Source organism: Electrona antarctica (genome assembly GCF_951216825.1).
Source record: "Electrona antarctica genome assembly, chromosome: 12".
Lineage (NCBI taxonomy): Eukaryota > Metazoa > Chordata > Actinopteri > Myctophiformes > Myctophidae > Electrona > Electrona antarctica.
Window position 1 is genome coordinate 16,410,990 of NC_136793.1, and position 14,724 is coordinate 16,425,713.

The following is a 14,724-nucleotide window of genomic DNA, read 5'->3' on the forward strand; positions in this document are numbered from 1 at the left end:
TGTGGAGAATGTGTGGAGAATGTCTAAAGAGTGCAAACTGACTGCGAAAAGTGGACTGACTATGTAATCAAATGGCAGGTGTGGGGAGTTCGGCAGGTGTAGGCTGGGGTTGCCATGCCAATCAATTGGACAGGTGTGGGGTCTAAGGCTCATTTGGTCTACTGGTAGAGCTTGACCTTGGTCGTGTATCCGACCGACTCAAGGCCGCGGGCACTGCTCTCCCTGTGGTGGTATGGAGCGCGTGTTGAATTTGAAGTCGGTGGGGTGAACGGTTCTCGAGTTACATGTATTACGTAAGGGATAATGTAGGGCTGAATGGTCATTGTTGATAGATAAATCACTGACTGAAGGTGATTTATCTAACATTATCCCGCTTATTACATGGCTACTTAATACACAAATTAATAAATTAACCCAAAATGAAAAAACATCGAATGGATGCAACTGGGACATATCCTCAGTGATGTATCCCAAGGTCATCGGGGTTTCGGGTCTCGCGAACATCATACCCCTCACTCGGGTGACCCAGCCGGGGTGATCAAGTCCCGACTTACGTCCCAGTAGCTACCCTCGATCAGACCCACTAGGGAAAGACAGGGCCGCACAATCCGTTGGAACCACTCCGGAACTACTATTCCGGGACTGAGAGGTACAATTCTGGCATGTGGAGGGACTAGGCTATGTGGGTTGCCTCCTGTCCGGGCCCCTCCTACGTCTCACCAGGTCCACTCCTGCTCTCACCAGGAGTACCGCGAGGACCTGTGCGTTGCACCAGACTCCCAGCACCAGACACTTCATTCAGGAGTGGTGGATTCTTGAGCCGCAATGGTTCTGCAGGCTCCACCGCTGGGCAACGGTAGTACTGCAGGCTCCACTTGCGGCTCGAATGGCCCTCCTAAAGGCCTCATCGAAGGTTTTTGGGCTTCCTCCTCACGGAGGATGCAGGCTGGGGCGCTAACCCACACTGCTCCCGGGGTGCCGTCTACATTCCGGCTGTCATCCGTCTCTCCGGTGGTCACCAGACTATACCTGGTTGTCACATAGTCTATTCCTATGAGTCACTATAAATAGAACGAAAATACATCGCATGGATGCAACTGGGACGTATCCTCAGTGACAACAAAACAAATATGTCCTTGCTTACGGTAATGAAAGTATTCCAAAGTTGGCACGCAGAGCGCAACGAGTCACCTTGGTAACAAGGAAGTGAGTGTTGATCAGTATCAAGAAATAACACACCGCTGAATTCGGCGATTGACCAATCAGAATCAAGCATTCAACCAAGCCGTGTAATAAAGACGTATATACACACATACACATGTACAGAGAGTTGGTGCATTTATTGTAAGTATTTGCTTGTATTAACACATGAAACATTTGCCATATTGTGCAGTAAGTTAGAAATGTGAGATGCATCAAAATGATTTGTATAATTATTTTCTAATAGAATTGTAACAATAGCATTGTTAAGAGGTGAATTGTAACAATAGCATTGTTAAGAGGTGAATTGTATCGAATCATGAGGTCAGTGCCAATGAACACCTCTACTTTAGAGTGAGTACCAGTGTTGATTTTGACAGCACTTTTTGATTTAGTTGTAGTCATAGTCTTTTGAATACAGATGTTAGTGATCTGAAATGTTTTAGTTTGAGTCTAGTTTGAGTTGACTAAATATCGCCAAATATTTTTGACAGGCCTTGATGGGGTCGTAAAGGCAGCTCTTACACTTGGTTGCATGCTGAAAATATCAGATCTGCAAGTTCGCAACGTGTCACAGCACGATGCGTTGTGAGCTTATAGATCTGCTATTTTCAATGTGCAACACCCAAGCGCAACCAAACCACCAGTCCCTCACTAACATTTTAGTGAAGTTTTTATATGTTGACAAAATTGTCAATAATTTTATTTAGTCTTTAGTTTTAGTCCTCATAGCTTATAGTTTCGATTTAATTTTCGTCATTTTCAAAAGGTAGTCGACAAACATATTTCGTCATAGACAACATTTTACTCTCTAGGCCGAGTCAACACTAGTGTGTACTCTCTAGGCCGAGTCAACACTAGTGTGTACTCTCTAGGCCGAGTCAACACTAGTGTGTACTCACTACTCTCTAGGCTGAGTCAACACTAGTGTGTACTCACTACTCTCTAGGCTGAGTCAACACTAGTGTGTACTCTCTAGGCCGAGTCAACACTAGTGTGTACTCTCTAGGCTGAGTCAACACTAGTGTGTACTCTCTAGGCCGAGTCAACACTAGTGTGTACTCACTACTCTCTAGGCTGAGTCAACACTAGTGTGTACTCTCTAGGCTGAGTCAACACTAGTGTGTACTCTCTAGGCTGAGTCAACACTAGTGTGTACTCTCTAGGCCGAGTCAACACTAGTGTGTACTCTCTAGGCCGAGTCAACACTAGTGTGTACTCTCTAGGCCGAGTCAACACTAGTGTGTACTCTCTAGGCCGAGTCAACACTAGTGTGTACTCTCTAGGCCGAGTCAACACTAGTGTGTACTCTCTAGGCTGAGTCAACACTAGTGTGTACTCTCTAGGCCGAGTCAACACTGGTGTGTACTCTCTAGGCTGAGTCAACACTGGTGTGTACTCACTACTCTCTAGGCTGAGTCAACACTAGTGTGTACTCTCTAGGCTGAGTCAACACTAGTGTGTACTCTCTAGGCTGAGTCAACACTAGTGTGTACTCTCTAGGCTGAGTCAACACTAGTGTGTACTCTCTAGGCTGAGTTGTTGAACACGCCGTGCGTTCCGTAGGGAATGTCAACGGGCACCTCGGCTCTGCCCAGCTCTGTGAAGGTCTTTGCATCCAGAACCAGCAGGAAGGAACTCTTGTCCTACAGACAGAAACAAAAACATACACATTTAAGCTGAGGTTATTTATATGGTTACGGTTAGGAATACGAATAAGGTTAGGTTTAGGCATAGTTTTACTCAGGTTACGTTTAGGAACAAGGTTAGGTTTAGTTAGTTTACTGAGGGTTATGGTTAGGGTATGGTGGTGACTTTTCCGAGGTGGCCAGATTTATTTTTTAATTAAAAATGTCAAATTGATTTCACTATTTTTATTAGACTGGTGATGTATCTGGAAATCACAATTCACATTAATATAGCATAAAGAACCATGTTTTAAACTAAAGTGGATCTTTGTCTCTCATGGCCTGAGAGAGTGACATGACGTGTTTAGACAGAATGCATGGGCAGCTGCAGGAGGGACCCTAAAGATCTGGCTTGCTGATAGTAGGCCAGGACACCTACTGTGCCTCCTGGGCTTGTTTCCTGGTGACCACTACCTTATTTAGACATGACCATTTGGTATAGGGGGGTAGGGTAACTTGGGACCACCTTTGCATTCTTCCTTTGTTGTCTCTGTCTAAGTTGTATAAAGGTCTACAGAAAATGCCTAGTTAGTGTGTGTTAGTCTGGAAGCCGAGAGGCTGAAGGATCCATGGGGCTCTGTCCCCATGGCTGATGCTGTATTCTCCTGAACTCTGCAAATAAAATGGGACTCCGGAACAACTTTCATCTGCTTGCCTGTGCTCCTTCATCTATCTGTCTGCAGAACTTCTCCGTATTTTTGCCTGAGTATTTTCTAGTCTAAGTATCTAAAGGTCTGTGTATGGGCCTTTGATGTTAGTTCAGATTCTTCAAAGTGGTGCCGAGCTCGGTCGTGTTGATGCATTTTTGCGTCAGGCGAGAGAACCAGTGGACAATTGACAATTCAGTCTAATAGATATTTCGGTCGGCAATTTTTTTGGACGGAGGGGAACGGCGACGACGACGGCGCTATGCGCACTGCAGTCGAACCAGCGAGACAATGGCGACGGCCTGCCCGGCGCGGTGGGGGGGGTTTCATCACCACCACGACGGAGGCGACCTGCACGGAGGAGCGGCGATGGGCGACGGCTTGATGCTCTCGGCGATCGTGACCAGAGGGCGATGGACAGCGGCTGGACGGCGGGGAGAGGGGTGCTACGGAGCACAGCGTGCCCCGGCCCGAGGGCGTTCATCGGCGGTCTGCGGTCCAAGGGAGGCGATGGCCACTTCATTGACTCTTCTCGGCGCGTCTCGACTCGACAGGCGCCGGCGGCGAGGCGTCGTGGTTTCGTTCCATTCAGCGGCTCGACAGAGCTGATCTACAAGCTCGCAACGCGGCGAATCGCAAGTTTCTGCCTCGCGGAGGCCTACAGGCTCCTGTGATGACGCTGATTCACTTTCTCGTTTTTTTAGTCATGTTGTATTGTCATGACTGAAAGGGAGGAGGTGATAAAGTGAATTCAGATCAGAATTCAGAATGAAAGTTTCCGGACGGGACAATGGGCAACTCTACAACAGAGCGGCCTACGCCATGCGGTGCATAAGTGTACTGCACAATCACAACCTCGTTTGGCCCGTGTGCGCTGACTGATGACGAAGGTGAGACAAAAGGAGAAGAAACGTTACAGAGGATTTTATTATATCACATGGATATCGTTCCATTTGATTCCAAATGTATGTCTACGTTTGTCTAGTTCAACATAGTAATGGGCATGTATGTTGATTTTATGTGTCAGTATTTAATTAGATAAGTTGGCTTAATGGGGATGATATGCCTAAGGGAGATTTGAAATTCTGAATAGAAATATTTACCGGAGTAAAATTAGTTAGATGTTTCTTTGTCAGGCGAAAGACAGCGCTCCTGTCGTACGCATAAGTGTTAATCGTCCTAATTGTGCATAACGTTCTTATTTTTGTTCGAATAAATTTGTGAATGGGAAAAGTCAACGAAAGTATTTCTGCTATGACATGTGTGGAAAACTCTAAAGTTATATAAATTACTCTAGGATTTTAACGTAAGTGAATAATAGTAGCATGCACGTTTTTTATATGTTGTTTCGTGGGTGTGAATCACAAAGAGGTGGTCAGGTCTCGCATTGGTCCGTCCATGACCTAAGGGGTCATGAAGTGAATGTTGTAAGTGCCGCAGTGCTGTTATTTGTACGAGCCTTGGGAAATCTAGAGTGTTGAAATAATTATAGATGATTTCTGCATGTCCTAAAAAGATGAGTTAACTAAACAAAAATGAATCATTTTATGGATGACTATGGTAAAATTTATCCTTAACATTAACTGATGCTAAGAGCATCAGATGTAAAGTTTGAAGAACCGTAACACACTTTGTATTCAATAATTGGGTGCTTTGGAGTGAAGCAAAAGGGGTTGGATTCAGCGACGGTGTATTGTGTTTAAATGTCAGATATATGTTTACGGGTTATCATTTATGTCAATGATCATGTTTTGAGTTATGTAAAGGTTTACATAACACAGAAGGGAGTTCTATAAGCACACCGATGATAATACTGTAATGGAATGAGAACACTGGTAACAAGTTATGTGATTTGAATGCCTAGAAGTTTGTAAGCCATTTTTCTACTGTAATTGTTGATTTCTTTGTCATATTTTTTATGTTCCAGTCAGTGCCAAAGGGAGGACGAGGGTCAATTGTGTTTCCATATTCGTTTTATGAGGCATGGTTGCCTCAAAGGGAGGTCTGATGTATCTGGAAATCACAATTCACATTAATATAGCATAAAGAACCATGTTTTAAACTAAAGTGGATCTTTGTCTCTCATGGCCTGAGAGAGTGACATGACGTGTTTAGACAGAATGCATGGGCAGCTGCAGGAGGGACCCTAAAGATCTGGCTTGCTGATAGTAGGCCAGGACACCTACTGTGCCTCCTGGGCTTGTTTCCTGGTGACCACTACCTTATTTAGACATGACCATTTGGTATAGGGGGGTAGGGTAACTTGGGACCACCTTTGCATTCTTCCTTTGTTGTCTCTGTCTAAGTTGTATAAAGGTCTACAGAAAATGCCTAGTTAGTGTGTGTTAGTCTGGAAGCCGAGAGGCTGAAGGATCCATGGGGCTCTGTCCCCATGGCTGATGCTGTATTCTCCTGAACTCTGCAAATAAAATGGGACTCCGGAACAACTTTCATCTGCTTGCCTGTGCTCCTTCATCTATCTGTCTGCAGAACTTCTCCGTATTTTTGCCTGAGTATTTTCTAGTCTAAGTATCTAAAGGTCTGTGTATGGGCCTTTGATGTTAGTTCAGATTCTTCACTGGCTCTGTGGATCTGGATCTTCAAAAATCAGCAGGACGTTTTTGTGATGTTATTGTCTGACTCGGCTACTCAACAACTGATCTGCTGGCTCACAGTGTGTCACAATGCAACGCGTTGTGAGTTTGTACATCGTTTATTTTGTAAAAAATCTATAATAAAATAAAAATCGTAATTTTGTAAAAATCTATAGTAAAATAAAAATCGTAAATTTGATCACTGTGAACACTGTGATCACTGTGAATCTCTTCTTTTTGGGGGGTCACTGGCACAAAATCGTTTCAGATGGGGTGTCCAATTTGAGTGTCATAGGCCTATCTCACAGCCCGCTTTTCACGCCCACTTCCGGTAAATAGTGTTGTCTTTAACATTAGCATTTACACGTTTTTTTCTCTGGAGAATCTAAGTACATTTTCTAATGTAAAAATGTGACAGACCAATATTATTATGAAGCAAACAAGATGGTAAATCAGCTCGAACAGATAGAACAAACCTTACCTTGAGAAAACAAAAGTTGTAGACTTCTTAAATTACCTCTGTTAACATGTAGCGTCTATGGAGTGACGTCACTCTATCACCACTAACCCCAAAAGGGGGCGTATTAAGGGGGGCGGGGAAATTCTGTGAGATAGGCTTATTGACATGAAAATGTTTGAGAATAGTGGTCTATAATCTATATCATGTCAAAAGGTTTCATGCCACAATAGCACATGTTAACATGCCATGCTGTACAGTACGTTGCTATGGTTACATACTAGTGTGACATACAGTACAGTAATAATGTATGCACTCATTCATACTGACTAATCAGTCTGCCAAATCAAAACTCTACTTTCTTCCAGCCATTAAGTGGCGCAGACGCACAGAAGAATACCGTACACTCATGGAACAATGTCATTGTTTCAATTTCATTGGGTCGTGACATTGTCGCGCTCAAGGTTTTGGATTGCGATTGTTGTACTGACATGTCTGGGTGTGATGACGACAGACATGACCACTCCGTCATCCTCCTCGGTGGCGTTGGGCGCCGCCACAAACACAGGCTCGGACGGGTACAGTCCCGGGTAGCGCCACGTCTGGACAGGAGACATTAGGGGTCACAAAACAAGTTCTCACATTTGGGGGTATTTTGCTTTAATTAGTTTTGGTTAGTTCTGGAATCTGTGTAACATTAGTGGAGATGGCTGCGGAGGCCCAACGAGGCCTATTAGTGCTTAAATGACTGTTTTCATTAGCAGGAGGCTGGATTAATGATTTATTACGCACAAATCATGCCTATTTCATCTCGTTTTGAGCCATAGTGCCAATAAAGATGGCGTGCACGCACATGCTATTTGGGATCAATATAAATAGGAAAATGAGCCTATGTTATTTAGTCTGGAGTTGTCCTTTAAGCTCTTTGGTGTGTTACGGACCTTAAGCTCTTTGGTGTGGGTGTCCATCTTGAGCAGGGAGTCGCTGAAGACGTGTCCGAAGCCGCAGGCGTAGAAGTAGCGGTAGGGCCTGCCGTTGTGCTTCTCGTAGTTGATGTGAGGGAACTCACAGCCGCCCAGCTTACACAGCTCCTCGTTATACAGCTCCTCGTGAGTCAAGAACACCTGACAGGACGCAAAGCGCAGCAGATTTTATTTGAGAAGCATTGAAACCACATTGGTACAGAATTTCGAGGATTACACATGAGAGTGCTGAGACTTATTTCCATTGTATTTGGTCCTAAATACAATATATAAGCGATGATGACTATATCATGACTATATACTGACAATTCTGTCAACAAATAAAAACTAGGCAAAAATGTTAGGGAGGGACTAGTGTTAGGGAGAACAACAGAGATCCAGTAGAACTGAGACAAGGCATGTTATGCTTGGTTGTGTACGAGAGTCGTGCAGAAATAGAAGAATAGAATAGTATGTATTCTACATGTATTTGCATGTACCAGCTTTGTTACCAGTGATTAATGTTAATTTGGTCATGAACCCCCATCTGAAAATATTTTGTGCCAGGGACCCTGATAAGAGAAGCTTTGTGCTATTATTTTTATTTTTATATATAAATATCCAAAGTATGAAATACAGTAAAGCGGTTAAACTGGTTGGTCCCCGGGCCACACTTTGAGAACCACTGTCATATACTGTACAGTATAGAAAGTCACGCTGATCTGCTGTATCAAATGATATGAAATAATAACACAGATTAGATGGGGATTCACTGAGACATGATGCAATCAAAAGGGGATCTGCGGGTATTTAAGACTCTAGGAGCTGCTTGACATGAAAAGATTTATAGAAGCTTTGCCTGAAAACATTACAAATATCCATGGAATAGTATTTCATTCTTTAGGTTCTCAATGGGTTCCGCAGTGTACACATTTGTACCCTCACAGAGTTAGACCGATGATAGATGGGGGTCCCCGATAAAGAACAACAAATAAATAAATGAAACAATTGGGGTCTGTGACCTACTGGCCTAATGGATACAGAAGTCCTGATGTTTCTCGCTCATCCCCTGGGTCACGTTAGTAATTTCTCTATGGGAAATAACATCTTAGAATCGTCTCATATAAGAAAAAAACTGTCCTGGTGCTATTGTCAGGAAGGTGGCTCTGTATCGTTTACGATAGTCAGTCACTCATATTCAATATAGTCTGTTTCTGTCAAAAAATATATATAAATTCGGCAGCGGTAACGTTTTTTTGTGCAGAAGATCCACAGATGGCAACAAACCGCTCCACTCCCATTGAAAAGCATTGGCAGAATCTGCACATAGAATCAAAGTTCGGTGCAACCGTGGTCAGCTACACATATACATTTTGGGGTCCTTGACATGAAAAAGTTTGAGAACCACTGGCATAAGGGGTTTAAAGGAATAGACTAGTATTTGATCAATACACACCCCATGAAGGCCTGAATTCATGGAGATTTTTGTGGCATTCCTAAGCCAATAATTTAATGACCGGTGGAGTCTCCAGTAGTTGAGCCACCCGGACCGGTAATCAAATTATTGGCTCACGGATGTCAGAAAAACAAAGAAATCTCAAGGCTTCATGGGGTGTGTAATTGATAGTAAATAAGTCATTTTTGGGTGAACTACTCCTTCAAGACCGCCACCATCAGCACACACACACACACACACACACACACACACACACACACACACACACACACACACACACACACACACACACACACACACACACACACACACACACACACACACACACACACACACACACACACACACACACACACACACACACACACACACACACACACACATTTTAACCATTTATTTATGTCCACACAGAGGATATGCATACAAGGACACAAATATTATAGGTGCATTAGAGTTACATCTGCACAATCATGGCATGTGTTTTTATGACACACACACACACACACACACACACACACACACACACACACACACACACACACACACACACACACACACACACACACACACACACACACACACACACACACACACACACACACACACAGGCTCTTCACTCTAAGGCAGCCAGGTAGCCATGACAACCCAATCATTACCTTCCCTTTCATCAACACATGCGTCAATCTGTGGCAGAAGAAATAATCGTGCAACTGTGTGTGTGTATGTGTATGTGTATGTGTATGTGTATGTGTATGTGTATGTGTTTGTGTATGTGTTTGTGTATGTGTATGTGTATGTGTATGTGTATGTGTATGTGTATGTGTATGTGTTTGTGTTTGTGTCTGTCTGTCTGTCTGTCTGTCTGTCTGTCTGTCTGTCTGTCTGTCTGTCTGTCTGTCTGTCTGTCTGTCTGTCTGTCTGTCTGTCTGACTGAATGTGTGTCTGTCTGAATGTGTGTGTGTGTGTGTGTGGGCATTTTGAGGTATGGCTTAGGCCAGGTTTGGGGGTTTTCCCTAGGACCCTAGCCCTCAAACATTATGACATGTCTTCACCCTGTTTTACTTGCTCCGTTCAGATTTCCAATATAAAGTGCTTACCCCGCCTGTGGGCCACAAATTGTTATAATTTTGTTCGGGCGGGTATTAGCACCCGTCCGTGCCTTCTGTATTGTTCAAAAAAAATCATTTTAATCTGATTGTCGGACATTTTCTAAAATGTTTCACCATGTGCTTTCAACTATGCAATATCAGTTGGGAGGTGTATTTGTGTGTGTGTGTGTGTGTGTGTGTGTGTGTGTGTGTGTGTGTGTGTGTGTGTGTGTGTGTGTGTGTGTGTGTGTGTGCGTGCGTGCGTGCGTGCGTGCGTGCGTGCGTGCGTGCGTGCGTGCGTGCGTGCGTGCGTGCGTAAGAGCGTTTCACGGTGGATTGGGTACGGGGACATCGCCAGTTCAATGGCAGTTGTTGCTTGACATGGCAGCACACGTCAAATTCACCTCCCCTCCGAGACATCAAAATTGGCGTCTTTGTGTAAAATTCCATCAGGGAATTATCAAGGAGCATAATTGCATGAAATAAGCAGATAGTAAGGACCAGATTGAGCCTCAGTACAGTCTTTCACTCTGTCACCCCTACCTGTGAGGTTGAGGACATTGTGACATGCACACAGTGGCGTGCACAGACATTTAGAGGGGCAGGTGCTCAAGTTAAAAAAGGGCACCTTGTGCAGCGCGTGGAACCGGCCGGTTGCCTTAATCCATTTTGGGCGGGAACCCCTTTTGGTGTTAGCATTATGTTATCCTTTAGCTATTGAAAAATAGCAGATCTACAAGCTCATAGCGCGCCACCGAGTGGCGCGCTACGAGCTTGTAGGTCTGCTATTTTTGAAAAATCAAAAAAAAAGAAGAAAAAAAAAAGTTTTTTTTCCTTTTTTTTTCAAAAGGGCACATTGCCAAAAGGGCAGGGGGTGCTCTAGCACCCCCTAGTGTCTATCTGTGCACGCCACTGCATGCACACATTATGCACAGTGCAATCAGCGGTGGAAGTACTGTTATTTTCACTTAAAGGTGGGGTAGAAGGGATATTCCTTTGTTAAATTTAGTGTTAAATAACTATATATTCTGATAGTAATCATTGCTATAGTGTTACAGTATGTCTGCCTGTCTCTGCAGCTTTTTAGCAAACAGAAAATGCATAGTTTGGGATGCGAGTTTTATCCAATCAGGAGAGAGAACTCATACAGGATACCTGATAAGTGAAATTGGAACTGTTTATGAAAGAGCTGGAGATATGTTATTGAACAAACCATATACTGTAGCAATCCTTATCCTTTTAACACTTTTTGTTTTGACCAACCAAATCACTTACCCTACCTTTAAGTAAGAGCAGCAATATATAAAATATAATATTTTCCGAAATTGGTCCAACTTTTGGGTAATTTCGAATAGCCCAAGTATAAAACGGGGCTTAAAGGGGCATTCCACTCATTTTCAACATTTTACTATGCCATAAATATACCTTAGAGCTGTTGTGTAGACATAATAAAAAAGTCCCCCTATTCTGTGTTTCCTAGAACTGGAGGTCTGAAAAAAATCATTAACATGGTGAATCACATCTTGATGACATCATCAAGATGTGATTCACCATGTTAATGATTTTTCTAGGAAGCACAGAATGGGGGGGACTAACTCTATTTTGTATTGATTATCTCATACAAGAAAACTAATAACTTGGTTGAGGTGCTGGGTCGGAAAACATCATAAAGAAAGAATACATCTGCAATCATCTGTTACTACTGTATGTAATTTAATGACGTTTTGTTTTGAAGGCTCTTCATCGGGTCAAAACAATGACCTTTGACCTGATGAAGAGCCTTGGCTCGAAGCATTGTCATTAAATTACATTGTGGAGCAGATGAGTGTGTGGGTTTATTCTTTCTTGTATAAATTATCTAAAATCTGCATTGTCACTATAAAGCTTTCAAAAATATTTGTAGAGTAACAATGTTTGCCTCTGAGATGTAGTGGAGTAGAAGTTCAAAGTATCGAAAAACTGAGATACTCAAGTAAAGTAAAAGTACCAAATTGTACTCGAGTACTTCATATGTACAAAACTGTTACTTTTCAGGATTCAAATAAAAAAAACAAAAGATACCAGCGTTGCTGCGTTAGGGTTAGAAAGAAAAGTTAGATGGTTACCTCCCGACAGCAACAAGTGGAATATCCCTTTAAAACGAGCTTGCAGATCTGCTACTTTTGATGCTTTCGTGTAACGCTGTAGTATGATCAAGTAGGGCGACACAGGTGTAAAGGAGTGACTTGGACACTCATGCATGAAGGAAGCATGAGTTCAAGTCCATTGCTCTCCCCACGTTGGCGAAGGGTGTGTAGAGACCAGGATCACATTAGATAATTGACACAGGGGTGAAAAATGGGTTACAAAATCATGGGACAAAAATGATAGAGAAAAAAAGTAGGGCGACACAGAAGGTTATAGAATATGGAGATCAGACGTTTCTGCCTGACAGTGACGAAATGTAGGATACTCAGTAAGTTTGCAGCAGCACCATCCCACCTCTCCAGGTACATGTACTGTAGGCTATACTCAGTAAGTTTGCAGCAGCACCATCCTACCTCTCCAGGTACATGTAATGTAGGCTACTCAGTAAGTTTGCAGCAGCACCATCCTACCTCTCCAGGTACATGTACTGTAGGCTATACTCAGTAAGTTTGCAGCAGCACCATCCTACCTCTCCAGGTACATGTACTGTAGGCTACTCAGTAAGTTTGCAGCAGCACCATCCTACCTCTCCAGGTACATGTACTGTAGGCTATACTCAGTAAGTTTGCAGCAGCACCATCCTACCTCTCCAGGTACATGTACTGTAGGATACTCAGTAAGTTTGCAGCAGCACCATCCTACCTCTCCAGGTGCATGTACTGTAGGCTACTCAGTAAGTTTGCAGCAGCACCATCCTACCTCTCCAGGTACATGTACTGTAGGATACTCAGTAAGTTTGCAGCAGCACCATCCCACCTCTCCAGGTACATGTACTGTAGGCTATACTCAGTAAGTTTGCAGCAGCACCATCCTACCTCTCCAGGTACATGTACTGTAGGATACTCAGTAAGTTTGCAGCAGCACCATCCTACCTCTCCAGGTACATGTACTGTAGGCTATACTCAGTAAGTTTGCAGCAGCACCATCCTACCTCTCCAGGTACATGTACTGTAGGCTATACTCAGTAAGTTTGCAGCAGCACCATCCTACCTCTCCAGGTACATGTACTGTAGGCTACTCAGTAAGTTTGCAGCAGCACCATCCTACCTCTCCAGGTACATGTACTGTAGGCTATACTCAGTAAGTTTGCAGCAGCACCATCCTACCTCTCCAGGTACATGTACTGTAGGCTATACTCAGTAAGTTTGCAGCAGCACCATCCTACCTCTCCAGGTACATGTACTGTAGGCTACTCAGTAAGTTTGCAGCAGCACCATCCTACCTCTCCAGGTGCGGTCTTCACAGCGGTGGCTTTGAGGTAAGGCAGAGTGATGAGGTTCTGGTCCAGGGGCGTGTCCTCATCCACGTTGAGTGGCAGGGCATATCTCCGCGGGAGGTTTCTACACATTGAGTTGTACCACTGAAAAGGAAATGACAATGCTGCATATTAAGTTAACCCTTTAAGACCTGAGGGTTGCTACAGTATATCAGTGGTGCTCAAGGACCCCCACAATTATGTAGCGGCCCTCACATCTACACTGCACCGTTGCACCGATCCAAATGATATGGCCATATAGGCCTATGGAGCTCTCTGTATCTGTCAGTCATTGTCGCTTGTATGGACATAAATCGAGATGGCCATATATTATATGGACATTTCCCCTTTTGTGGCCATATACAGTATGGAGCTGAGTGATTTATTGTGCCTGATGCCAAGATGACACGTTGAGGTTAGAGTCTAACCTCATGGGTTGACAGTGGCGTGCACAGATAGACACTAGGGGGTGCTAGAGCACCCCCTGCCCTTTTGGCAATGTGCCCTTTTGAAAAAAAAAGGAAAAAAAAAACTTGTTTTTTCAAAAATAGCAGACCTACAAGCTCATAGCGCGCCACTCGGTGGCGCGCTATGAGCTTGTAGATCTGCTATTTTTCAATAGCTAAAGCATAACATAATGCTAACACCAAAAGGGGTTCCCGCCCAAAATGGGTTAAGGCAACCGGCCGGTTCCACGCGCTGCACAAGGTGCCCTTTTTTAACTTGAGCACCTGCCCCTCTAAATGTCTGTGCACGCCACTGTGGGTTGAGAATCCCTGGGTTAGACAACACACTCCATATGTGGGCTTAGCTCCATCGGCAACTCCTATATGGTTATGGCCGAGTCATGGTGACATGAGTGTGATGGCGTGGCCTCCAAAAAAAAAAAAACATACTGTATCAGAACTGTTGTGATATTAGCCCATGCACAGTACATCTTAGTCTATGTACTTGAACTTGAGATACAGTGTACTTGATATGTATTGTGTACTGCCGGTACTGTAGCATTCTTTATAGATAGGCTACGAGAGACATCTAGGCGACAGCAAGGTCAGCCTTGCTGCAGTAGGCACGTTCTTCTGTCTCATATCTTATTGTTACGTCATTATGATCCAGCACTATATATGTTTCATGTTTGTGTAATAAACTTTGTGAACCTTAGCGTGATACTGTCTCGTGTCTCGTTAATT

General features: G+C 43.7%; 1 protein-coding gene across 1 annotated transcript in view; it reads right to left on the reverse strand.

Moving 5' to 3' along the window:
- Nucleotides 1-2,729: 2,729 nt before the first annotated feature.
- The window catches only part of bco2l (beta-carotene 15, 15-dioxygenase 2, like), a gene marked incomplete at both ends in the record, with an annotated part of 37,744 nt that continues 25,749 nt past the window's right edge, over nt 2,730-14,724 (reverse strand). The window contains 4 exons of the mRNA XM_079516853.1: nt 2,730-2,846; nt 7,078-7,188; nt 7,528-7,710; nt 13,502-13,639. Of these exons, the coding sequence (XP_079372979.1) occupies nt 2,730-2,846; nt 7,078-7,188; nt 7,528-7,710; nt 13,502-13,639 (549 nt within the window). The remainder of the gene's footprint in view (nt 2,847-7,077; nt 7,189-7,527; nt 7,711-13,501; nt 13,640-14,724) is intronic.